Here is a 27,265-nt window from a genome sequence, read left to right as displayed (position 1 = left end):
TATGGAATGGTACTTGTGAATACAGTTATCAGTTACTTACTTTATTACAAACACTGAGAAATTTTGGATCCCATAAACTACAAGATAATAAAAATAGGTAGTAGCTGAGTTGCTACAAAGTTTAATTCTCTTTCATAACTGTTTTGAATGTGCAACAAGTCACAACAAGCTAGGCACCAAACTGCAGAAAATCTGTACAAAAAGCAGATATGGACTGAGACATCAACTGGGTTGACCAAAGACAAAGTGATTGGACCTGAATGTTGACAAGCCAGTCAAAAACTAAAACTAAGTAAATAATATCGGTTACTTTACTACTACCGTGGATATCTTCTTGAAAGGAACCATAGGTACTTTTGAAAACCTCTACAAACTAGGGTTGGGCGTTCTGGCTTAAAAATAAAATCACATTTTTTCTTCATACCAAGACTGGTTTCCAATTTTAATAAAAAAAAATTTATTTTCAAAAACCTGGCTTTATTCTCAGTAATCTATTTTGGGAGATGACCTGAATTCAACGTCCAGGTTAATACCAGGTTAATACCAGTAAAATATGCTTGTGAAACAACATGGTAGGCCCTCGGTGGACTGACTTTACTCTGTGCTACGGAAGCCCAAGGAATTAATTGGTAAAAAAAAAAAAAGAAAGAAAATTACAATTTCTCAAAAATGTAATTTTTATGAAAAGAAAATCTGATTAGTTGATAAAATTGATTTATTCCCCTGCTCTACTATAAACATTAGAGAAGATACGGTTGATTCAGCAAGTCGTATTTTAACCGACTCAGATCGCACAGCTTGAGAATGAATGCCGACACTTGTAGCATCCTTACTCACTTATTTACTGCTGCACAATGTCACATTTTGAACGTGTGCGCAACGTTACTTCAAGGCTGTAGACTGTTCATACTAACCTGATAGCAGGTACATTTAAATTATATGCACAATCATGTAAAGTTGATCTTAGCAAAAAGCAGTTAAGCAAAAGGATCGGGAGTGTAAATGTAGCTAAAGTTGGCCATTTTCAGTATCAGCTGTGTTAAAACTGAGGTCAGCACAGAGACAAGCTATTTAAAAGGATACTGTGCCTTTTAAATAGCCTGATATGTCTATGGTACACTGAAGCTGAGAGAGAGCAGGACTTAAAGCAGGGTAATGGGAAGGCTGGATGCAAAGTTTTATTTAAACTTTCAACCCATTTCTGCCACCAAGTAAGCTGGATTTAAGTGTTGGCAGCATTTTAATAAATCTTTTATTTTGGATTTGCACTCTCTGGGGAACTTGCACAGAAAGTGCAATGCTAGCAAACGGCTGATCCTAATCACTAACATAAGATGCTAAAATTGATATATTTCACACCCTCTTTGAGATCATGTACACAGCATCTCAGATTGTTGTTCCAAACAAGTAATTTTCTGTTTTACACAAAGTTACTACAACACATACTAAATGTTGCGGCACAAAGTACAAAAAAGAATGACAGTAGGGAAACAGAAGACCCTTTTGGGTTGAAGAAGACATTTTCATACCCTTCGTTTTACAAGCTTACAACATAATGAAGGGTTTATTTTTTTCTATTAACACAAGAAGAGAATATCTTTCTTTGTCTCCACCTTTCATTGATGTCAGTGTTTGAGCTTTTCTAAATTGTGGCTGTTTATTAAAAAAGTTTTTAAAAAAAATAGGAAAGGTCAGCATCCCTCTCTCATCTGCACTAAAACCTGATGTCAGACTGATGACTTTAGTTTAGCAAGTGAAACAAGAAGGAAAGGTTTACCAGCAAACCAAGCTATCTCGAAGGAAACATATCATGCTTTAACAATATTAACTTGCAATTAACATGTCTAACAATACAATCTGGTGATTTTTCTGGTTCATAAATAGCATGCAATAACTTTCTCACGTTTCTAACTTTATTATCTTTCCAAAGTATTGTTGCTAGTAAGGTTTTCTGATTACTACAGTAATTTTAGGGTTAATAGCCATGTCTCTAATGAATTTAAGAAAGGACTCGTACTAGCTACCAAAACAAGACGTTAAATGTTTTGAAAACTTATATTTCAGTTGTTTTCTTTCTGGTTGCTGATCCCTTCTGCTCAGCAAGGAAACCTTATTATACATGGTTGCGCTGCAACCCAATCCATCTGACAGAGTCCTTTTTCAGCTAGCTACAGATTTCAGCTTAACAACGAACAGCAGAGCTGGCAGCCATTTTGAGTTTTTGCACTGAATCCAGGCTCGGTTATTGAGGCCGTAGGATGGGGGAGGGGAGACAATATGCTCTGCGCAGTCTGCAATCAGATTGGAATGTGAAGTGGAACATTGATCATTCTTGCTATTTTACATCGCTGCATTTCTTAAAGGCTGATTATTTTTTGTCTTAAACATTGTTATTGTCTTAAGCAACAAAAAAATGCCTAATTTTTGAGGCAAAGATTTTATAATCATTGCAAGGAGTATGCTTCCAGTGGGAGAACAGAGCAGAGATGGTTTAGGGTGTTGAGCGTGTGCGCCAGCATCCTGCGCTGGTGCTTTACAGTGTAAAGTATACACTCAGTCCTAGTACTTTTCCACATACATAGAGCTGCCTGCAAAGGTGCAGAAGGCTAAATCAAACATTGTTTGACTGTAGCGGCGTCACATGACTGAGTCTGCTGCAGTCCTACAGATCAGCAATGCAGAAACGGTAAAGCTAACCAACTTTACACAGAAAATGATCATCAGAACCAGCTTTTAAACCTTATTCCCGCCCCGAAGCCAACAGAAACCTTTAGCTCTGCTGTTGATTCCATCGCATTGAACGCAGTTTTTTGATTATTTAAATACGGGAAGAAAAGTCAGCCTTTGATGATTATGTCTCAACTCTCAACATAGAGATAAGCCTTGTCTGGTGTTTGACCAAATAAGAAAGTTGGTCATTATTAATAAAATGTTTTTTGTTTTTAAAGCATCTCTTTGCTGCATCTCAGCAGAACAACTCTTTATGTAGATGTTGTATTGACCTTTATCTGTGTGCTACGTTGTTAGAAGCTCTAAATACTTTAATACATCTCTTTAGGATCCTGATGGATAATTTTATTCAGCGGAGCTACATTTAGGCTTACATTCTAATTTGTTTGATATGTTTGTTGCTAAGAAAATCACTTAAAGAATCTTTTTTTTTTTTTCTGTTTAGGTTGTCGACAAAGCTGGTGTTAAATCCATGACCAAGAACCTTTTGGTTTGAAGGTGAGTCCCAGATTAAAAATCTAATTTATTTTGTTAGTATTGCTATTTTTGCAGCAATTTCCTTCATCACATATATTTGCATGTAAATCTTATGAAAAAAAGAGCTCTGTTATATAGGCTCTTAATATGGAGATTTAGAGCAATTCTACAACTAGCCTTCGTTGTACCGTGTGTGGGGAAACAAAAACCTTGTACGGAAAGCCTTCCATGTTTTGCATAACCTCTTTGCTGCTGCAAGGACTGCCCCAGTTAGTCCGCTCTGATTGGGTGAGGATTCCACCAATAACTGAAGGGGGGGATGGAAGGAAGCCTGGGCTACAGCTGCTGTTTCAACTCCTGGATCCGGGCTTAGGTAAACAGGAAGTTGATAGCCCAATCCAAACAAAATTAGGATTTTAGACTTATTTTTTCTTTTTTTTTGTTGATAGACTCAAAAAAGAGGCTCTTACTTACTGATATGCTACTTTTGGTTCTGTCTCTAAAACAGTGACAGTGTGGATCAGATTTTAAGAATCTGCCTGATTTTACTTGAAAACTGAGAAATCATCTGCTGAATACTGTTTGTTTATTCCGAACTGACTGGTTCTCAGAGCTGTGAAGAAACCCTCTAGAAAAGAGCAAACAAGAAGGTAGAAGAGCTCCACAGTGACCTCTAGTGTTTTGGATCAGGCTCTACAGCTGTCAGGGCGTAGCGTACAGACTCCTGGGCGGAACTGACTGGTCCAGCCTCTGATCTATTCTTGTCACCTTACAGGAAGAAATGGAAGTTGTGACAGAGGAAAAAAAGAAAATTTTTCGTGCCAGGAAAACCATGAAGATTAGTGATCGTCTGCAACTGGAAAGCCTTCACAGCACTTTACTGAACTCTGCTCCGGGTCTGTCCAACCCGTCCCCACCGCCGCTGGTGAACGGCACGCATAAGGAAGACGGGCAAAAGGTTGGCGACAAGGAGCAAAACAGTTCCTCTGACCCCAACTCTCCTCAGACGGCTTCCCCCGCCACTCCGGGATCTCTGAGTTCGCCGGCGCCCTTTCTGTCCCTGAATCTGTCACCCTCCCCGGGCTCTTCCCAAAGTCCCAACCCGCAGGAAGAAGCTACGTCTCAGTCGTCGCTACCACCCTCAGAACCCCACGATGCAAAGAAGATGGACAATGAAGAGAAGAGAAGCTCTTCACCGTCCCCACAAAGCGAGTCTGAAGCACCGGTGTCTGCAGAACATAGGGAGCAACAGAAGGAAGACACTGATGTGATTCCAGTAGATGAAACAGAGGTAAATGCTCTGAAATCATTGACATTTAAAACACTTTATCAAATATTTAGCTAAATTTAATGGTGACTTTAAATTTAACCATTAATATATTGAATTCATTCATTGTTCATATCCTCATTCAGGAGAAAATGGCTGCACCAGAGGAACCAGTTGAGGACGTGGAAAAGGACTCTGACAAACGTTCTCCTGAACCATCCGCACTGTCTGAATGTATAGAACCAATGGACGAAGAAAACGACTCAGCAAATATAGATTCTGAGGAATCCTCGTCCACAGCGAAACATGAAAAACCTCCTTCCCCCAGTGAGGCACCCTCCGATTCTTCAACACATCCCCCTGTGTCTGGTGAGGACAAACGACCAACAGCTGAAAGCAAAGAGGAAGACAGTAACAAAACCTCTGTTGAGAAAGACTCAAATGAGAAGAAAAAAATGGAGGTGAACTCAGTGAAAGTGGAGTTCAGAAAGGAAGAAGGTGATGCTGGACAAGAGAAAGGACCAACTCGACCATCATCCACCCCACCTTGTAACACAGGTATAGAACAGCAAATCATAACAGCTCCTTCTATTCCTCCCATATAAGACAAATAGATCTGAAGTAAAACTGCCATAAGCGTCACCTTAGACAAATAACATTCTGGGACAAGCATGCCTTGCAAAAGTTATTTTTGTGTGTGTGTTGCATGTTTGTGAAGTGAAAGATTTGGTTTTCAAAGTTTTTTTTCAAAATATTTTGCTGCAAAGTTTGGCTTCATTTTTTGGGGGGGTATGTTTCAACTAGCTTTGCATCTACGGTTTGGATGTAGAACAACAACAGAGCCAAACAGGGTCATTACCAGTGTGTCTTTGTTTCACTCACAGATCAAGGGCAGAAGAGCTCAAACTCGGGACTGAAGCGCACTTTATCAGAGGGAAATGAAAACGATGCAGTGACTGTGAAGAGAGAAGGGAAGAGGCCCAAGGTTGAACACGAGGAGCTGGAGGCCCAACTGGAGCTCAAAATCACAGCAAAAGCTGGCAGCCAGCAAAAACTGGAAAAGGTTTGTTTTCTGCATCTCTTGGGCTGGCAAAAAGATTTCTCATGTTCATGACAAATAAGCTTACAGATTATTTATTTCCTTTCTCAGATCATCCAACAGCTTGTGAATGAGCGTCTGAAGATCTTGGAGCTGACAATCTTTGACAAACATTTCCAGGAGTTAAAGGACAGAGTAGACAAAATCGACTGTGCCACTAAACACCAAACTGCCATCAACTCACTCCAAGTAAGTAAACGGGGAGTCTTCCGCTTGAAGAAAATCTACAGCCTTGTAACACCGTAAGAAATCGAACTTTTTTATTTATTTCTTTAAGAGCAAGATCGCTCGACTGGCCAAAAAGTTTGGAGAGGCAAATCAGGTGTCAGAAAACAAAAGAAAACAGGAGGTGAGATGGGATTTTCTGCCTTATTGTTTTGTATTTGTATGAATGTTTGTCATACTTTAAAGTTGACATATTTAAAGTATGTCAACTTTAAATATGGTTGACATATTTAAAGGCACTAGGTCACTAGGCATGACCTAGTGCCTAGTGGCCTAGGCACTAGGCACTAGTGCCTAGTGCCTAGGCCACTAGGTCATGCCACTAGGTGCCTTCAGTAAATAGTCACCCCAACTCAGCAACTTTTTTGCTATCTTTAGCAACATTTTAGACAAGAAAATTTGATATCAGGCAAAATCGGAATCGGCAAGTAAGGCTTTTCAAAGATCAGCATTCGGCCAGAAAACTGAAATTAGTGCACTCCTAGTAATTTGTGTGGGTTTTTTTTGTTTTTTTTTTCTTCTTTGCCAACTTAGACTCACTTCTGGTTTGTGACTCAGCACTTAAGTAACCAACCTTTGATGCCATGCTGCACTAACTATAGCTAGTTTTTTTTAGTATGTCTTACATTTGTTTGGTTTTGCTTCCTTTATTCTTCATAGCTACTTTTTAGTCCTTTGAAGCCTGAGGTGTTACTAGGGTGTGACATTGAACAAAACAATTCAGGGCCACAAAAGGAATTTGTCACTCAAATTTCAGTCTTTCCCACAAAATTAACTTTAAAAAAAATCAGCTTTTGAATGAACTTCAAAACGTTCTTGTTACCTCAACCACAGATTGGCCTATCAGCAGAGCATCTAAAATTTCTAGGTCTGACCTAAAAGATAACTGTTTGATTTCCACAGGCATTTGCTGCTGCTACTGCTGCCGCTGCTGCTACTGCTGCCGCCAAGGCTGCAACTGTAACAAACAACTCCCAAGTTCAGCGGTAAGTACCTGCTCACCAAGTGTAGCTGCTGTTAATTTACAAAACTAATGTAGCTTCTCAAATTTATAACGGTTATTTTTACAAGTCGACAGCAAACTCACATTTTCAAGCCTTTATCATCATGTGACTGAATATTTCCGCAGCAGCTGTGTTTTGTACATATACATTGTCTGTGATATTTTGTGTGACTAGAATTTGGCTTTTGTAAGAACGTGACAATACCGGACTGAAGCCAGTACTACACAGGAGACCGTGCAGAGCGCCATCCGATGACATTGTCCCGGGTTGCTAAGTGTAACCAGTAAAAGTGAACATAAAGCTAATGGACAGAAAAATTAAATCCTCCTTTCCTGTCAGGATCAGCTTTAGAGCACTTCCTAGTACTTGCTAGGAATAAACACACACCCCATGCCCGGGTGTTTTGCACCTTTTGTCCTGAGTCTTGTGACGTTCTGCAATGTGATAACCTGAGCGTTTCTTCAGGCAGTGCAGAGTGTAGTTAAAACTGCACCTCTCCTCCCAACAGCGTGCTCCGTGGGCAGACAGTTGAGGCGCCCAGAGAGGGAGGGGCGCCCTCTCTTGGCAGGACTCCTGCACTGCCTGTCAAGAAGGAGAAAGAAGAGCTGGAAATTAAGGAGGAGAAGGAGCCAGACATGGCACGCCATACCGCCATGGCAAGAATGCTGGCAGAACACAGTGAGGGAAGATGCAGAGCTGATGTAAAGCTCCGCACAATTTCGTCTCAGTTGGAGAGAGTACTTTATCACAACTGCCAGAGAAGCTCAGGGAATCCCAGACCCGACCGCTATGCGTCCTACATATTCCGGTACTTGGTGCCATATGACGTCTACTGTGACTGGGTTGCAAAGGTCAATTATGTTGGACTGATGGGCAAGGAGGCTCTGCCCAGAAACCTGAGGAGGACAATAAGGATGTACATCGACCGTCGTTTTCCGTTCCTGTCCACTGACAGGTGGAGAGAGATCCGAGACGCCATCAATGAAATACTCAGAGTAAAGAGGAGACCAGATTTTTTTCGCGAATATGACGACAGTACTCCTTTGCTCTTTTGACACAGTGAAGTGAAAACATTCTGGGACAATTGTCAATGATCAACCTAAAGCACATAAAACACTTTATTTAGACGAATCACTAACATGTTGACACGGACTCCTGGTGGCTTTACATCATTTGAAAAAAAACCTGATGCTGTAATGTAGAATTAAACCTGAACTTTGCCTGTGAGCTGGAGTCTATCTGCAAGATATGAAAAGATGACTGTGAATAAAATTATTTGTCCCCACCACCACACAGTTAGTCGTCATCCTGTCAGTGGACGTACTTGGCTTCTTAATCCTAAGCATGAGCAATCTTTCTGAACAGGCCAGTCCGGACCTCTGTTGAAGTCAAGCAGGCTACAGTAGCTGTTGGTTCATCCAGCACCGCTGGTAAGTAAAACATTTTAAAATTATTCACATAACTTCAACTTGACCTTATTTTGTTCAGTTCCAACCTTAAAATTATGAAGTGGAAGTGAAAGGATGGATCTGAAAAGTATGGCACATTTGTATTCAGCACCCCATGTAGAGTTAGTTAAATACCAGAGACAAAGTACACAAAGTACACATAAAATGACTTAATTTTTGGGAGAGTTTGCGCAGCATTAACTTTATATAACATGTTGTTAGCTGCACTGGTTCCAATCACTATGCTACTTTGAAGTTGTGGTGAGGAAATTGCATTCTTTTTCAAAATATTCCACTTTGCTGACTTTTGGCCAAGTCATTCCTTAGATGTGTTCTGAAACTCCACAAGATCAGAAGTTAGACAAACTGCTGCACAGAAAACATCCATGAGTTTATGTACTGAGTGCATGTTTTTGTACGTGTTTGTATTACACAAACTATGTGAGCAAGTCAGGATCACTAGTTTACTGTTTGTTAAACTACTTCGTATAGAATTGGCTTTAACAAAGCTGACGTGGAGCAACCGATTCCCAGAATGCACTGTGTCGTGACACTTGTGGGCATTCTCTATAGATTAAACGGCAATCCTCGATTAAAACCCCTACACAACTTTCTTCCTGACATATCTTCTTTGTTGCTTAGGGGCACTACACTTTAGATTTTAATTTGTAAAGCATTTTAAAAACCATGAAACACTTTGATTCAACTTCAGAATGATGCACTGCAGTGCCCTGGGTTGAAGTTTGTGGTTGACAAAATGAATGTGTTAAGGATTAACAAAATAACCAAATTACAGGGTATATCAAAGTTTCCATGGGTCTTTTTTACTCATCCGCTTGATTTTTTTCTAATTTGTCAATGCAGTGGTTCCAGTTGCTGCTCCTCTGACGGTTTCTACAGCGCCCACAGCTTCCGCCTCAGCCCTAGCCCCAGCTTCCACCACCACCACCACCACCCTAGTCCCACAGGGCTCAATCCTGCAGCTGATCACCTCCAGCTCTGCCTCCACTTTGGCAACAGGCATCACCACTCAAAGCCAACCAGGCACTCTGGTGCTGAAAACAACACCTGGGAGCGGCATGATGACTGCAGGCCAGCCGCTGGTCATCCAGCTGCCTCTGTCGGTCAACGGCCAAACAGGAACTCTTGTCAACTTCCCCGTCTCCTCTTTGGCTGCAGCCACTTCCCTGAACAAGGCCAAAACCACTCCGTCCACCACCACCTTCATCCTCAAGCCTTCTCCTGCAGCTAACACAGCATCAGCCCCCACCTCTACAGCTGCCGCCCTTCCCACTCTGCAGGCTTCTTCCGGGCAGGTGGCCACAACGCAAATCTCCCTAGCCCGAGCCGTGTATCAAGGTGGAGCTGGAAGAATAACCACACCCAACGCCGGGGTGTCTGTGACCACCGTCAGAGCCCCGGCTCAGTCTGTGTCTGTGGCTGGCGCTGTGTCTTCAGCCTCGTCACCTGCAACCTCCGGGCCAGCAGCGACGGGCTCCACTGCACCAGGAACACCACAAGGGACGTCTCTCACATCCAAGACAGGTGAGGAAATTGTAAGATTAGTGGGACAATGCTCACTTCCTCTTCTCTTAATTACACATCTTCATCAGCAATGTTCTATTCTACTTAGACAACCAAGCTTCTGTACCCACTCCATCTAAAGCAGCTGCACCTCCCCCTCCAGCACGACCTAAAGGCTCCGTCATTGACCTCACTGAGGATGACGACGATGTACAAGGTACAAAGGAGCGTTTTTCTCATTTAAAAACTGATTTGGAATCATTTTTGTTTTTTCATTGACTCAACTATCATGCCTCCTGTGTTATTCAGTGACAGGAGTGAAGACTGCCCAAGGTGCAACGCCCTCCTCTGGCCCCCGACCTAACCCAGTCATCAGCATTCCCAACAGTAAGCAACAAATTACAATGAGCATAAATTTATTTTCTATTTTAAAACTTAACAATGCCGGCCCAAATTTTTCTCACCTATGATAAAGATGAGTGAAAAGCCTTCAAAGAAGTTAATATTTTATTGTGGTTACAACATCTGAGAAAAATCCACCATCTGCTACTCTGGTAATGTGTTGTTCATCCTCATTTCTGTAAAATTAAGGGTAACGTGAACAGACAGAGGAATCTTTAACTCTAGAAAAGCTGTGACGGTGCTTTTGACTGCTTTTCAATTTGCATGTTTAATTACTTTATCAAAGCAAAGCATACAAATCCTTGCTGGTCCCTGATGTTTCTGAAAAGCTATGTAAATATTCAGAATTAAATGGATTTCATATTTAGTGTGCAAAAGACAAATGAAATACAATCGTTTCTACCTGTTTTGGCCACCGTCGGCCATTTTGCGCTGGTATATTTTGGATTTTCCTGGGAAAGATAAAAATAGAAGGTGGGAAATATGACAGCCGTCTGTCAAAGAGCATCTCCAGGGGTTTGTTCTTCTAATTTTTTGTTTCTTTTATGTCTGAAACTATAAAAGGAGATAGAAAATTATACAAAGGTATAAAACAGTCCCTCCAGTTTTTTACGATTCAGCAATTCAAAAAACAAAATTAACACATCACTGCATTTTTTGCAGAAATGGCCTAAATCATTGTTCTTTGTGTCATTTCTTTGGGTTTGTTTTAAATATAATGGACATGGATGCAGACAAGAAATTGAGAAAGGTGCAGAAAAAGTTTAAGGGAAAAGAAGGAGATGAAAGTAGAGGAGAGAAAGAAGCATAGACAACATTGGGTTCAAGTCACTGCTAACTCCCACCTGCAGGTGGCAGTATTTTTTGCTTCTAATACACTGCTGCTTCAGCTTAATTTGATGTAATGTTATAGTCTGCTTTATTGCGGATAACAAAAATCAAGCAATTAAATTTTTTAAAGAATACACATTTCTTTGTATTTTTTTGTAACTACATCGAAATGAAGATTTTACAAGATGTTTGAGGAAAAATATCACAAAATTTCTTGCAAATATTTCTAAAGTCGCAGTACAAAATCTGTAATTTATGAACACAAAAACAATCGGAAAATCCAGGAGGAACTGATAAAAGAAATATGACCATAGAAATGGCGTTTGAAAGACTGTACAGGGACAGCTACAATTCTGATGGACAATCTGACCTGGAGGAGGAATCTGACGATATCAACGATTCCTGGGTGGAGGAAAACTCCTCATCTTCAGAGATTGAGTCAGAGGACGACTCAAGCAAAAGGAGACGCCTAATCTTTTCTGACCATCCCACAAAGGCAATTATAAAAGCTGAGATGTCAGGTGAGCTTTCCTAAGCTGGGTTAATTGCAGGCACTTTGTTGGCTAAATCATCAGGTTGATGAATTATGATAATGCTATAGCGTAGGTCGGAATTTCGCATGGCAACCTTATTTGTTGCCAATTTACTTTCATCATAGGGCATACTGAACCAGCTTCCACACCTGATGCCAACACGAAAGCCAGCCTACTGGCGGTGCTGAAGGTGGAAAATATGAAGGAGGAGTCTGTGTGGACTGCTGAGCATCCAGGGAATTGGAAGAGTGAAAATGTCCTCAGTGAAGCCACTGGCCCCACTTTCTACGCAAAGCACAGCATCAATAGTGCGCTCACTGCTTTCCTGTGCATTATTGACCCAAGCATGCTAAAGCACATCAGGAAGTGTACTGTGACTGAAGCTCATCAACATCTAAGTAACAGATCGTGGGACATGACTATGTCTGAACTGAAAGCCTTTATCGGCATCCTGTATATCCGTGGAGCTAAGGGAACAAAATATATGGATTTGGGCAGTCTCTGGTCAGAGAAATGGGACTTCCAGTTTTTCAGGGAAACAATGTCCAGAGACAGGTTCAAAGACATTATGAGGTTTCTCAGTTTCAATCAGAATAAAAATCAATGTTCACGACTGATGAAAGACAGGATCTCAGCTACCTGGAACATGTTTGTGAAGAACTGTATTGCCTGTTACAATCCCGATGCCAACATCATCATTGAAGAGCAGCTTTTCCCCACCAAGGCCAAGTGTAAATTTATAAAGTACATGGCAAACAAGCCTTGTAAATTTGGAATCAAATTTTAGCTGGCCGTGGACGTCGAGTCAAAATACATGCTGAATGGGGCTCCTTATCTGGGAGAGGAGGAAATGCTTCTTGACGAGGAAGTAGCTGTGAATCTGTTGGAGCCATTCATGGGGAAGGGAAGAAACATCAACACCGATGGTTTCTTCACCTCTCTAAAACTGGCTACCATCTTGGAGCCCAGGAAGACCCGCAGAAGTGCCTATAGTCTCAGTACTGTGAACCCGGACTTTATTGATGGGCTGAAGGCAAAACCAGAATCTGTGCAATATGCCAAAAACACAAAATACGGTGAGGACATTCTGGATCACATGGCAAGGAAATACTCAGTAAAGCGTGGTACACGGAGATGGTATGTTGCTGTGTTTTACAACATACTGGACCTTGCGGGAATAAATTCTCACATTCTGTTCCAGCAGTGCACTGGCATCCAGATCCCACGGCGCAGGTTTCTGCAGCAGCTAGGGGAGGAGCTTTGTGCAGAGTTTATAGAGGCGAGACGACCACCTAGGCCTGTCGCGATAAACGATAAATCGATTAATCGTACGATAAATTAAAACTATCGACGTCATTTTAATTATCGGCATTATCGTCTCTTCCGACCTTTTTCTCTTTCAGTTAATGACACTGAATGAAAAAAGGCTCAACTCCGGTGCTCTCCACTGACTCCTCCCTTCCTCATTTCCTTAGTGTAAAGCACAGCGCACACTACACGATCTTAGAGCTGTCGGCCGATTGTCGGCCCATTTTCAAAACCTGACAGACCACACATTAGCCGACAGAAATCCTAGGTAAAACGGTTCGATCGGATTCGTTCCTGCCATGTGGTGTCCAACAATGGGCACAGAATAATGGCTACAAGTCCAGTTAACTAATTTTAAAACCAGGCATTAATCAATGCTTTACTACAATCTACCTGCAATGCATGTGGCTAGTGTTAGCGTAAAGTCCTGACTGAATGAAAATCATTATAACCTATTTACGTCACGTTAACGAAGAACAGCTGAAAAGTTACCGGGTTTATCAACTGCGGTAGCAATTTCGCTCCAACTCCTCCCCGTGTCATTTCTATATTCTTTGCACGTTGAATAAACATTAATGTTGTTTCCAGGTATCATCTCCAATGTCCGCTGGACTTCGGGTTGCGCCGTTTCAGCTGTTTGGGATTCCCCGACGTAATTTCCCCTCAGAAAGTGTGGAGGAGAATCCGCGCTTTCTGATTGGCTGCCTGTCACATTCAACAGGCTGCGTTAAGATCCCAGTCGGGGAAAAAACCCTGATTTAGATCGGAGGACGATCTACCGTAACACACCACACAATCTTAGAAAGACCAACGTTTTAAGATTGTTGTAAGGGGAAAAATAGGAGCAAAAAATCGTGTAGTGTGAACTATTGCATCAGGTAGTCGATGTGCCCATTTTCTCTATTTAAATCTAATTATTACTGAAGGGCAACATAGTATACAGACTTCATAATCTGCACTCTTTTGGTTGAATGCAGTATTTATTTCCACTTTTACTTTATGTTTAGTTTTTTTTTTCAAGTGCGTTTTTTGTTAATGGAGACCATTTTATTTTCGTTTTTGGTTGTTTTGTTTATTTTGTTTATCAGCTCCAGTGTTTAGTGTTCTTTTGAAAATAAAGTGGATCTATCTTTGGCAGGAAATCGCATGGATTATTATGTCATTTCCATTAAATCAGTGTAAAAAGGTCTTCAAACAATATTATCGTTTATCGCAATAATTTTTGAGACAATTAATCGCTCAGCAAAATTTGCTATCGTGACAGGCCTACGACCACCAAAGAAGGTTGAGCAAAGTGAAAGTCTTAGACTTTTGGACTTAAAAGTGCCCAAAAGCCTTAGAAGGAAGCAGTGCCAAGTGCGGAAGTACTGCAGTAAAAATAAAACCGCTAACATTTGCAGCAAATGCCTTAAATCCGTGTGTGGGAGTTGCGTCAGGCGAACAGTGGTGATCTGCTCTCTCTGTGAATGATAAATGATTTCATTAGCTTCATTGTAAATAGTGTACATAGTTCTTGTGTTCATTGTTCTTTTTCTACTTTTGACATCAAATTTGTGTTCTGCCACTTTATTTCATACTTTTCAAATGTTTACTGTTTACAAATATTTTTGCAGTATGTAGTCATTTTGTTTAGATTTTTGATAAGTCAACAAAATTTGCTTGTAGTAGTTGAATGTTGATGATCGATGCAAGTAAAAGCTTAATGCTCAATTAAACTTTGTCTGTTGAATGAAAAGTCTGTTTTGGGGTTATTTCAGTTTGAAAAACCATTTAGATAAATAAATTATTATTTTAGTAGTAAACTTACAAGGTCAACAAACTGAGATTAAAATGACTGCTCAAGGCTTTTGTGTTAATTATTACTGTTTGCATAATTTCTCTAGTCAAGATTATCCAGAGTCCCAGATTCTCTTTTCTTCTCTTGACTCCTCTTGCCAATAATTTTTTTTCTTTTTAATCCATCAGTGACCTGAGCCTGGGATAAACAGGACTATAACCTCTGCACATATTTTGCCCGCTCTACCAACTGAGCCACCCAGCAATCCCACAAAGCAATTCATTCTTAAAACAAATCTCGGTTAATACATATGCTCAAATGAAAATTCATTTTTTAGTTTTCATTCCGCTGCAGTAATACTTCAACAGGAGCACCAGTAAATGTGGCCAGTTCTGTATGCAAACCAGTTCTTAAGGGTTTACAAGAGTAACTGATCATGCACTGGCCCAAACCATTAAGATTTGAAATATTTAATAAATTCACATTTATACTTTGTTTTTGTGGTATTTAATTGATGCCTATGATATAATTTATGTTTATTACCGTTTCACAGGTACAGGACCAAGATCATCCCCAAAAACCCATCAGAACTCAACAAGCAATCCCCAGATAACGGTGCATCACCGCCCCCCACAGGTGAATATATGAAGCATCCTTAATATATTTGATTCAGATGTATTTATAATGCTGTACTTTCTTCCACTCTAAAGCAGTTATTACTGTATAAGATAGGTTGAGCCATTAATTAGAAGTACTGCGATTCACATTTTCTCAGTAATTATGTATTAAGAGGTGTTTGGGATTAGTGGAAAGCATGAAAGAAACTCACTGTAATATTTATTCACTTATGAAAGCATTTGTTTGCTTTTTGAAATTACAACCACTCTTCTCATTGCTCTCTTGTGAAGGAATCCTTGAAGTCCCGCACAGTAACCACTACAATGCCCCGTGGCCCCAGCTCGGCGCTCCCTCCTTTCCCTCCCGCTCCCGCTCCTCAGCGTTTGCCCCCAGAGGCGGAGCAGACGTCACCCCCGCAGCAACTTCAGCTAAAGTTAGTGCCGGGTCAGACCGGTATCGTGCTGTCCTGGAGCGTTGCAGAAACTGATCGCACCTGCGCGACTGTGGACAGCTATCACCTCTATGCCTTCCATCAAGACAACTCCAGTAGCGGTACGGCTCAACAGCACTGGAAGAAGATAGGGGAAGTGAACGCCCTTCCTCTGCCCATGGCTTGCACACTGACCCAGTTCCAGTGCGGCTCCACGTACTATTTTGCAGTTCGAGCCAAAGACATTTATGGGCGCTACAGTTCTTTCTGTGAACCTCAATGCACAAATGTTATCAGTTCCAGTTCAAGCTAAACCAATACAAAATAAAGACATTTTTTTCAGCTTCTACTTTTGATTTCTTTTTTTTCTGTTTTGTTTTAAGATTTCATATATTGTAAGCTGAACAGACAGTATCTGTAAATATGTCTCCATAAAAAAAACTGGACTCGGATAAATGGACTAGCAAACTGCTGGCTGTCTGATTCCCCTGTATGTGATGTATTCTTTTGTGATCTAAGCTGTTGTGTAAAAGACCGTATTATTTTTTGCCCTCTGCCAGGTCAGATATTTATGTTCACTCCTGCAACTCAGACCAAGACTGTTCTGTTTTTTTTTTCCTCTTTCCTTTCTTCATGACAGGTGACAAGATTGTTCATTGTTCAACTCAATTGCACAAATACGTATACTTGTGTGGTAGAAACAGAATAATTTTTTAAAGTTCTGTCTGGCAACCAGACTTTGAAAAACATAATAAAAAGTTTTATTAAAGTTTGGTCTCCTCTATATTTTGATTTCTGGTTTGTAATCTGCAACAGTGCCCTACAGAGATCATAGTGATATGATTCATACTCTTAGAGGGCCCAACAGAGCCCAGTGCCCCTGCAGCACTGGCCCTGGAACTTGAGCTGAAGATATAGTTGTAACAGGCGTGGCAGTTGTGCCCTCTGTTCCCCGCACTTTTTTGTCGTTGCAACAACTGAATTCGTTAACATGCGGTAAAGTGTTTTATTGAGCCGTATTTAAACATATGAGCGCACATGCCATATCACTGGCTCTAATCTCGCCGGATGGAGGTGGTGCACTGGGGGTGGTAGATGATAATGTAAACGCTCAATAATTACCAATTAGTCCGTTACGTGGTAGCCTGATAAAAAACAGCCCCTTGTCTACGCTATCAGCTTCGTACAGACGGTCTGGGGTTATAAACTAGTGATGTGTCGGTCGCGAACGATCCGGCTCTAAGAGCCGGCTCTTTGAAGTGAACGATTGGAACCGGCTCCACAATGGGAGCCGTTTTAGGATCCTATTTGGGAGCTGGGTTTTTTTCTACAGTATATCGCTGTCTCTCCGCCTCCCTGTCGTTGTGCTTGTGCTCTGCAAGTGCCAGACCCGATAGTTTTTCCCCACATCGTTTTTTTTTTTGTCCTGCGGTGCCTCGCTATCTCTCCCCCCCTTCTCCCTCTCCTTGCGCGTTTTGCTCTTCTGCCAGTGCTAGAGCGGAGAGTTTTTTTTTCCCTCTGTCGGTCCACTGCCCTCATGTCAAGCGTGTGCTCCACATATCTGACCAATCACACATAGTTTCAATTAATAATGTGGCGGGAAAACACTGAAAAAAAAGTTTATCTCCACTTTTTTTGTGGAAACGGCAGGCAATTGGCCAAGCTGTATAGCGTTCGTCGGCAGGTGTATGTACAGACACTCACTCAGCGGTCAAGAAGCACAGAAAGAAGGGGAGTCAGTGTGAGAACTGAATAGGTGAAAATAAATGAGTGACAGAAAACGGAGCAAGATTTGGACTCATTTTAATGCTACATCAAGCTCCAGGGCAGAGTGCAGACTGTGCAAAGTCAGCATTTCCTATCGTGCAGGCTCGACAAACAACCTGCACAGGCACATGCGGACATCACACGCATCGGTATTGCTATAGCATTGTTATGCGGCGTTTTTACTCATAAGTGCTTAACAATGTCAATAATGAAACAAAATATTATAAAATTAGGTTTAAGCTATTAATTAATTAATAATGTCAAAAATATATATGGGGAGCCGTTTGGGAGCCGAAAGAGCCGGCTCTCCACAGTAAGAAGAGCCATTAGAGCCGCATCTCGAAAAGGAGCCGAAAATCCCATCACTATTATAAACTATTGAGAAACCATCGCTTCCTGGAGGTGTGGCCTGTTTTGAAAGTTTAACATTTTACCCAATCGCTAACGTTCATTCGTGACGTATGTAATGCGCCAGTTCGGCGCTACGAAAGCATACCGGAAGTTGCCTGCGCTGTAAACCACTATTCCGCATTGCAAAGAGCTGAATGAGGCGGCTGTTAATGTTAATGTAATATTTGGAATCGTGTCCACCGTGGGCTGAACGGCTTCAATTCGGTTCACTTCCTCCGCTACCATTGCTAAAACTACAGGCAGACTACCATTCTAAAATAGCGCAGAAAATCGACGTGATCGTTAACGACCTCTCCTTCTGTTCGCTGATTGGTCCGGTAGAAAATTACCGGAGAAAATCCAAACGAAGGGGAGAAAGCCCAGAGTGTCCTGTAAGCGATGTTTTTCGAGCGGATTTGCACAGAAAGGCAATGACTAGGCTTGCCTGTCCGTAGTGCAGCGGACAGGCAAGCCGTGACTCACCGACGGGAGACTTGCTGAGTGGGGCTGTATGGTAGCAAACCAGCCTGAGCCAGCTAAAGGCAAAGAAAAAAAACTTTGCGCAGTCTCCCCACTCCACCCCCTCAAACAAACCGTGTAAGTTGACCAATGCTGCACATGATGTTAGCTGAATGACTAGCCAGTAGGCTATCATGTTAATAAGCTTGGGTGGTATTATGTGTTTTCCAGGCACATAGAGTAATTTGATATTCCAATCAAGTAGACCTAACAACTACATTCAGTTATTTTAAAAATGCTGCATTTCAAATTTAACTTAAAATAAAATTGAGCTCTATTTCTTTAAGAAGCTCCTGCTCTTTCCAACATTCCTCCTTCAGCACATCATGACAACCATGCTTCCATTTTGTTATTTGCAACAAGAGCATTGCAGAGATTGTATGATAAGCTTCACCATTTGCTTATTGCTGATGGTGCTAGTCTGGTGAAGCTGTTGCTTAACACGCTCTGTGAGGTGGAAGCTTGTTTTTTAGACTGCAGCTCCCAGGAGGAGCTATGTGGAAATAAACGGTGCTATGTAGGAGCAAGTGTTTAGGCACCATAGAATGGCTACCAGAGATTTAAGGATTCCTTAAACATGCAGGAAAGAACCAATGCAATGTTTTAACTGAGGGAAAACTATTATCACATAATATACCGATAAGAAAAAGTTGATTTTGAATATTATCCCTCCTTTGAGAAGAATACTGATGTTTTTACCTATGTTGCATTCCTTGATATTTATGCTAGAAATAAACCCAATCCTCTTTCATTTATGTACTGAAGATGTGTTCACTGTTGCTTTCCACATATTTAAATGAAATCTTTATTGTCACAATAGAAAGAGCAAAGTCAGAGAGGAGACATTAGACCAGAGGCCAGCAGCAGGATGATGATGACGCAGTGTCTTCTCAGGTAAGGAGAGATTATAACTTGCTGAGGAAAATATATCTGCTGCAGGCAGAAACCAGGCAGGTATCAGGACAGAGTTTTACAGATATTTCAGAATTACTCTCATTCACATTCCAATACTTTTGTCTGTTTTATGGATAGCATTGTTTATATTTAGAGATTTTTCTTCATTTTGTTTTCAGCATAAAGTGTGGCTTGTGAAGAACCAATATAGTTAGACATGTAATACCAACATAGTTGAATAAAAACAAAATGAGAGACAGCTGGATGATGTTGGTGCTTGTGTTTCCTTCACGCGTCACCTGCCTGTTTCTCTTCTCTTGTTACACTTTCTACTCAGCACAGTTTTTGGCGTTTCGTAGTTAGGCTGTTGCAGAGAGAGGTAGTGCTCAGAACGGAGGAGAAGTTCGGCTCTTTTCAGAAAGCCCGCTGGCTCCCTGGGCTCCCAAACGACTCTTAGTATTCTATCATCTGTAGCCTTACATTTCAGCTTAACTTGGTAAATATGAATGTTTTGTAAGTTTATAAATCCTTTTCTTGCCCAATTTTATGCATTTGTTCTGTTACGGATGCAGGCGGTCTTGCTTTTTTTTGCGAAATATTTTTGGGTGTTGTTTTGTAGCCTAGCCCTGCTTCAAACGTCTTCACAACATTCCTGAGTCGTCATGATGCTGTGGTGCTTTGTGTCGGTCTACCACATAAAATCCCAGTGAATGTGGTGGATGCAGTTCACATTCAGATTTTATTGCGTTTAAATTGTAGCTTCTATAATTCCTAACATGCTTAACGCACCCTAAACCTTCAACCTAATTGGAAATGTGATTGGTTGGGAATGAAAATCTATCTTGAAGATCCCTGAGAATAAGTTGAAAGTGGGAAAAGTTCAGAGTAGATTAAGTTGAAATGCAGAGATATGCTTTTGTAGAAAGTCAACTTTAAGTAAAGTAGAAATAGATGTAACCTCTCTCTTAGGGCAGGATATAAGTTTTTTCAGGGAAGTGACTGGATTTAGCCTTCAGGATAGGACAAGAAGCACTGAAATCTCAGAAGGGCTTCTGCTCTTGTAATCCAGTTGAGCTGGTTCTGATTCTGATGCCTCCTGGGTTCCTTCCATCAGAAAGGCTCAGGGGAAAAAAAAAGCACAGAAACTGCTGGAATCCAGGAATCCCCAGAAGTCATTATTAGGCAGCACATATAATCGTGCTTCAGAACGCCTAAGCATCTCTTTTAGGCACTGGAAAACATCGCTGCAGAGGGAAGGATGTTCAGAATACTCTACTCAGCCTGTTGCCACAACAACCCGGGCCCAGATAAGTGGGTGGATGGAGACATTCATACCGTAATCTTATTATTGTAAAGTCTTTCCACATTCCCTGTCACAAGTGCAAGGTTTCCATGCTTTCAGCTCAGATGCAAACAGCAATGGCTGTGCTGCTGTTTGTGCAAAACTAAAAATATTTGTAATGATAAAGCATCATATTAAATTATGCATCCGTCCTCTAAGCCACTTTTAACAAACTTTAAACAGCATGAACTGAACAGTCGTCACAATTAATTGCAAGAAAGATAATTTCCATACTAGTACATACAGCAGGAAGTTGAATTTGTTTGTGATGAGCATCAGAAATGTTGATATGTTGTCCTTTTGCACAACCGCTTGCAAGCAAAATTGACAATCTGTTATTTCTTTAAAGCATTACTGCTAATAAAAACGATTTCTACTTTAATAGCGTCTCCAAAAAAGATAGTCCAGGGACAAAAAGACAAATAATGTCCTGTTATGCAAGACGGGTTAAATACATTTTACCAGCCTCAAAAATGAACAGAATCTCAGATTAGAGTCGACATAAAATCTCCAAAGGGATTCAGAGGTAGATGCACCCAGAGGAGTGGACAAATTTTTATTAGGCTAATTGTTGCAAAGAACATACAGCTGAAGGAAAATGATTCATTGCCCAGACACAACAACCATTATCTGAAGACATGAGGCAAACAAGATCAAGTCCTGTTCAATTCAGTTCAGTATGATGCTTGTTCAATGTGAGCCACAGGAAATGCAGCCTAAATTAATAGACAACAAAGTCAGCGTCTGTCGATTATAAAATGTGAGTTAGATAACGGTTTTATGCTTCATGATAAGTGCCTGTGGTAAGCTGACAGTAAGTAAAATGCATAGCAGTAAAATTAATTGCAAACAGTTCAGCGACACTTCGATTTTTGGTTTTACCATTCATGCTGAAATGCCTTTAATGACCACAGAGGGGAGCCCTGGAACCAGTATCAAGTTGATTTAATAATAACTATAATAATAATCATAATAAATATTATGATTTTTATTATACTGTTTTTTATGATGATGACAATAAACTTTGTAAATTTTCATATTTTTATTGTGCATTACTTTGACATTTGGCTCTTAGTAAAATCTGGTTTGTGAATAATTTAACTCACTTACTAACTTATGACCTTATGATAAGAAATCATTCATCTCAAATATAAAACTATTGGCTAATGTAATTATGAATGATCTTAGACACCAATGTCCTCTCAAAGTTATTTACACAGCACATACCATTTATATCTTAGCATCAATTTTAATTTCACTATTGAGTTAAGTGTGTCCTATAATCCGTACTTAATACTTAATTATCTTCAGAAACTAGCTGTAACTAACTGGTTTGGTGTGAAAAAGTATTTGACACCATATTAGTTCTAATTTGGCTTTTTTCCAAAGAAAATGCGGGCTTGGAAGCAGAAATACCTAAGCACAATGATACTTGACACACGCTGTAGGCTGGTGTTTATAAGGCAGCCAGTAGCATTTATTTTTCTTTGTCCTGATTTACTGAGCCAGGGTCAGTGTACACGGCCATCTGCGATGACCACCTGGTGGTTTGAATAGCTGATAACTGAGTCTAACTAAAAGATTTACCAAAAACAAAAGATTTAAGAGTGTCTGCCTCATACTCTAATACTGCGAATATAAGAGATTTATGTCATACACTAAGTAAACTTTGTTAATAAATCTGCATATACCAGATCATTTAATTGTTACCAATTGTTATGTTATTGGGATGAATTCTGCATACCACTACTATTTTCCTGCATCGCAGCCAGTGACTAATCTCTCAGAAAGCCTCCCTGTTGCCTGTTTTATTTTGGTCTCTGAGCTCAGCGCAACAACAGAGGGAGCCAACGTTCGCTATAAAGAAACTATTTTCTGCACAATTGTTGCTGCAGCCCATCTTTACTGTACTCTCTTTTTGATTCACAATCCTTCACGTATCCCTCGCTCTCTCTCTTCCTCCTCTCAGTGGGCTTCCTGCTCTCTCTCTCTCACCTTTCTCTCCAGAGTGGAGGGAGGCGAGCGAAAGAGAGTGCAGCTGGAGTTGTGGTCCGCTCGCTACGCCCGTCAGAAGTGTGTTTCAGCTCCACGCTCTGTGTCTCTGCACAGCGACGCCAAGATCATGCAGCCAGCCTGAGGTTACGGCTCATCTGAGGGGAAGGTGGCATCTCGCTTTGAGGAGGACTGAGGGGGAGAAGAAGACTGATCAGTTGCAGAGAGAGAGAGAAACACAGAGAGAGAGAGTGGGGGGATAAAACTGAAAGACCCCCCTTTCTCCTCCTCGCCTCACTAAACAGAGCAAAAACGGAAGGCTTTGGAGTATTCAATTTTTTCTTTCGTTTTATATTTTTCTTATTCCTCATCGCGGTGCTGGGAGGTGCTTCATCTTTTCACATAGTCTCCCTCTCTGTCATCTGCCTCCTCATCTACTTCTCCATCTATGTGGTGTATAATTTCTTATATCCATGAATGTGAGAAAGGAGAGGGGAGTTTTGATTTGATTTTTGTCCTTTTCCCTGTCCCTCCTCACTCTTTCCCCACGTCCTTCCACCAAACCACCATCCCTGTCACTTCCTGTCATTTTACCTCTAAATACCACTTATCAGTTCACGATCTCTCCCATCTCACACCTCTCTCTGTCTCTATAAACTCTGATGTGATATGAAGTTGGATGAATTTTCTTCAGAGACAACTAAAAACTCCTCATGAATGACTCTTTTTTTGTTGTTTTTTTTTCCTTCTCTCTTGGTCCCTCCACACCCATTTTCTTTGCATCACACTCTTGCGGGATTCTTTAATGTTACCTCTAGGTAGGTTAACTATCGTTTAGTGTCTGTCTATCTGTCCGTCTGTGTGTATTTGTGTGTGCTTTACGTATACATAAAACACACATCAACACACACATGCACTCGCACACTAAACTGAAGCCTCAGAAAAAAGGTTGATCGCCGAGTGCCTTTTGATCTGGTCTCGCGCCGCTTTCGCACGCTCCTCATCCATCCATCTCATTGTGAAAACCTTTATGTTTTTTTTTTAATCTATGCCTCTTTTTTTATCTATATCTTGAAGTCCCTCCTTTTCATTTAGTAAACTATAGACGTGTGTTATAAACGTTTTTTTGCAAAAACATTTTGTGCAAAAGTTTTTGCCGTGTAGCCTAAAATAAATTAGAACAAACATTTATTCAGATGCTTACTGACTTCTGAACTGCTGGTCATGTGAAGTCATTCAAGTTGCTCCTCATTTCATGCTTAATTTGTGCTGCGTCTCCATCAGCAGCTATTATTTCAGTTCCAGCCTCCTCCTCCCGCTGCCTCTCACGCACACAATCCTAAATATTTCCAAGAATCGAAACCCCACTGCATCTGCATGCTCTCCTCCCACCTTCATGCACATCCAGACATTGAGTTTCTCCAAATTTCTCGAAGTCGTTCCACCTTTGCTTTGCCCCATCCTACATGCAACAGAGACCAGGTGGCATTAGCAGGCTGATGATTTCGCAGACCGTGTGCTTTGGCGGGGCTCTCGACAGCATGTGCAGGTTGTAGAGAGACCGATGGACAGATGTAAACAGATAGAAATGAATCTCCCATTTCCCTCATCGCCTTTGTCTTCTCCTCTGTCACGGCTTCAACCTCTTCTTTATGTTTTTGTTTGATGCTTCCTCTGTACTTCTCTCTGCTGCAGCTTCTAGTCTATTTTCCATTCAGCCTACACTGACATGGACAGTAAGCTGAAATCGCCTGCACGCTCAACCTGAGGGCAGACTTGTAGCTTAGGCCTACACCAGCTTACGTTCTTGTGGACCGCTGAAGGGGGGCTTAATAAATCCCTCTTGCTCTTATTTAGATGGGGGGGATGTCGTCATGAAGAAACATGAAGGACCCCCACCACCTCTTGTTTTGCTCTGTCTTTTGTTTTTTGTCTAAACTCTGCTCCAGTGTTAAAACATCTCCACTTCAGTCTATAAATTATGTTTTGCAGAAAAAAAGTTAATTAGGTGAGTAGTGAATCCATTTAGCCCTCACTACTTCCTACTGAGCGAGTGTGTGCATGAGCAGGGCGTGTGTGTGTGTGTGTGTCTATGGGGTGGGTGTGTGCGGACCCAGCTGATCCAGCAGGAGCGTGCACCCGTCTTGCCTGCATGATCTTTATGTCGTGCATGAACTTCCATCAGCAGGTTCTCCACGAAAGGCTGTTTTTCATGTTTTCCACAGCGTTTGCTCGAGGGGTGAAACCTTTCTTCGCTCCGCTGTGACTAACTGATTGTTTAGCGGACCGTGCCTTTGATCTCTGTCCATTTTTTACACATTCACCATTGTATCTCTATAAATTTCACACCTCTTTCCCTTATCGCTTTGCTCAACTGTGTTTTTAAGGAAGAGAGACTTATCAGGCACTATTTATAATTCATAGCCAGAAACCAGCCAGAAATTCTCAGTGAGGCTGAGGTGTGTGCTTTAAAATTCATTTTAGTCCCCCTCCTTGTGAGCATTAGCTCTTTGCTAAAAAAAAAAGGATCTATATCAATGGATGGAAAATATATGAATAAATCTCAGCTAATAAACTAGTTTTGGTGTTCTCGATTCTTCACCTTAGACCCTAATAAGCACACCATGGCTATACCAGGATGTAAATCCATGAAAAACACAGTGATCCAATGCTGTCTTTACCTGCATATAACAACAGGTGAGAATTCAGATTCCTTAGACTGAGTTAACAGGCAGCGACGTAATTGCTCATTTTAATATTTTAAAGCTATTACCTTGACTTCTCTTTAATTAAAGTTACTCTAAATATAGATGATTGCAAATACATCAGTGTTGTAAGTCAGGAGGTGAAATCTTACTTCTTAAAAAAACATTACATAAAATCTCAAGCTACTTCGAGTATGATCTAATGGTTTTTTTGTCTTCATGTATTTTCATTACATTGCTCCTCCAAAGATGTTTAAATTCTGTAAAATTGCAACTAAACATTCAAGCCATATCTGGGGATCAGTGATGTGATAATGCACAATATTAAGTTTACAAGAACTACATAAAACAAGATTGTAAAAATATTTTTGTAATGTTTTAAATTATTGTTAAACCTTCCAGGTGGATCCATTGAGAACCAATTCACATTTTAAACAAAGATCTAGCGCAGAGGAAGCATTAGAGATACAAAAATATAGACCATACCACAAAAGAAAGGACAAACAATTTTACACCAGAAAAGACTAAAACGAATTGCAGATATAGTGACAAATGTAAGATAAGTCGCTAAAAGCATGTGCAGTTCTTAGGCAGGTGTTTGTTAGTAAGTTTTGAAAGCAGACAGTGGGTTAAATGAGTTGAGCTCTCGGGTCTGTTGCAGTTGATTCAGATCACTTGTAACCGAAAATTGAAAAGAAAAGCAACCAAAGGAGATGGGGGGGCTTTGGAGATTTGGTCCTTAAGGAGTGTGAGAGTATGATATAAATATGACATTTTTGAGTTTTATATCATGTTATAATGTTGCTCCCTCACCAAAAACATACCTGGAGTGTTGCACTGCCTTTTTCCACAAAGCTCCTACTTGGAGCTGCAGTCCCAAGCTAATCCTCACAGAACACCCCTCCCCCATGCCAGCTAATCAGCTCAATTGTGTTGCCTTTTGTGACGTCATCAAACCCAGTATGCACAAAGCAGAATGAGCAGGGTTATTTTCTTCTGTGTGTTTCTTTAAAAACATTGTGTTTTGTGAAATCCTGCTGTGGAAGTCCAAACTTTCATACTGTGCCGTGTTTTTCTTTGTAGTAGAAAAAAAAAATACACCACCGCGTGGCGTCTTTAAAATTTTATGCCAGGCAGTAATCTTTATCTTGGATTTATTTTTAAATGATCCATTAACAGCAGTACAAACAGTACACCATATTTCTTCAAGAAGTGAAGGATTTTCCAATGTTTTTGAGCTCAAATGCTCTAAATGATTCAGGACAACTTTCAAAATGATGATGAAATGCTGTCATGCTCTGAGCTAGCGCTAGATTAAACAAACAGTGCCACTGCAAAGGAAAAGCTGATATTGTATAAAAAAATAAACAATGAGAAAGAAAAACATGCGTACGTAAAAGCCTTTAGTCAGACAAAATGGTTTTCTATAAAAGCATTATTCAAAACTGTTGTTTTACCCACAACTAGATTAATCAGATAAACATTATTGAAATAGGGTTTGCAAAAAGGAGTCAAGCTATATGCATCATATTAATACCACCTTGAGAGTTAGAGATAATTAGACTATAAAGGAGTCTGAGTGAAAGACGGATATTTATAAACAAAACTGGCTAGATGAATAATTCATTTCACTGCCAGACGGGATTAAAATTCTGCACATCGGATATCCGCTGACAATGTTCCCAAGGCTTAGTGCATACCTACATATTATTCAACCCCCTCAAGTTACAGAGAACACATTCTGGTATGCCGAAACAACCCTCTGAAGATGTACGTGTAAAAATGACATCTTATTTGATCTCCTTACAGAATCTGCACGCTGTCTTGAAGGGTCAGGAAACGTATGGAATTTTTTTTGTATTGTTTTCCAGCTCTGGATTTGTTACAAAAATAAAAATTTAGTCTGGAAAAATGTAGATGCTTCCCGGTCTCATGTACAAAAATGTACATTTCTAAAAAAAAGATTATTTTTTTAATACTTCC

At 40.6% G+C, this 27,265-nt stretch overlaps 2 protein-coding genes across 4 annotated transcripts in view; both read left to right on the top strand.

The window, feature by feature from the left end:
• Window positions 1-16,442, top strand: part of atf7ip (activating transcription factor 7 interacting protein) — a 34,129-nt gene extending 17,687 nt beyond the window's left edge. For all 3 annotated transcript variants that reach the window (XM_032562358.1, XM_032562359.1, XM_032562360.1), the window contains exons 2-14: window positions 3,176-3,228; window positions 3,983-4,498; window positions 4,621-5,032; window positions 5,359-5,537; window positions 5,625-5,762; window positions 5,851-5,922; window positions 6,702-6,784; window positions 8,168-8,232; window positions 9,115-9,795; window positions 9,884-9,991; window positions 10,084-10,161; window positions 15,179-15,261; window positions 15,534-16,442. In XM_032562358.1, coding sequence (XP_032418249.1) covers window positions 3,989-4,498; window positions 4,621-5,032; window positions 5,359-5,537; window positions 5,625-5,762; window positions 5,851-5,922; window positions 6,702-6,784; window positions 8,168-8,232; window positions 9,115-9,795; window positions 9,884-9,991; window positions 10,084-10,161; window positions 15,179-15,261; window positions 15,534-15,986 — 2,862 coding nt within the window. In that variant the 5' untranslated portion in view covers window positions 3,176-3,228; window positions 3,983-3,988 and the 3' untranslated portion in view covers window positions 15,987-16,442. The remainder of the gene's footprint in view (window positions 1-3,175; window positions 3,229-3,982; window positions 4,499-4,620; window positions 5,033-5,358; window positions 5,538-5,624; window positions 5,763-5,850; window positions 5,923-6,701; window positions 6,785-8,167; window positions 8,233-9,114; window positions 9,796-9,883; window positions 9,992-10,083; window positions 10,162-15,178; window positions 15,262-15,533) is intronic.
• A 6,104-nt stretch (window positions 16,443-22,546) lies between these two features.
• Window positions 22,547-27,265, top strand: part of grin2bb (glutamate receptor, ionotropic, N-methyl D-aspartate 2B, genome duplicate b) — a 121,710-nt gene continuing 116,991 nt past the window's right edge. The window contains 1 exon segment of the mRNA XM_032563061.1: window positions 22,547-23,395. The gene's annotated coding sequence lies outside the window, so the exon portion shown is untranslated.

This window comes from Xiphophorus hellerii, chromosome 5 (assembly GCF_003331165.1).
Source record: "Xiphophorus hellerii strain 12219 chromosome 5, Xiphophorus_hellerii-4.1, whole genome shotgun sequence".
Taxonomy (NCBI): Eukaryota; Metazoa; Chordata; class Actinopteri; order Cyprinodontiformes; family Poeciliidae; genus Xiphophorus; species Xiphophorus hellerii.
This window is presented reverse-complemented; position numbering and strand designations above follow the sequence as displayed.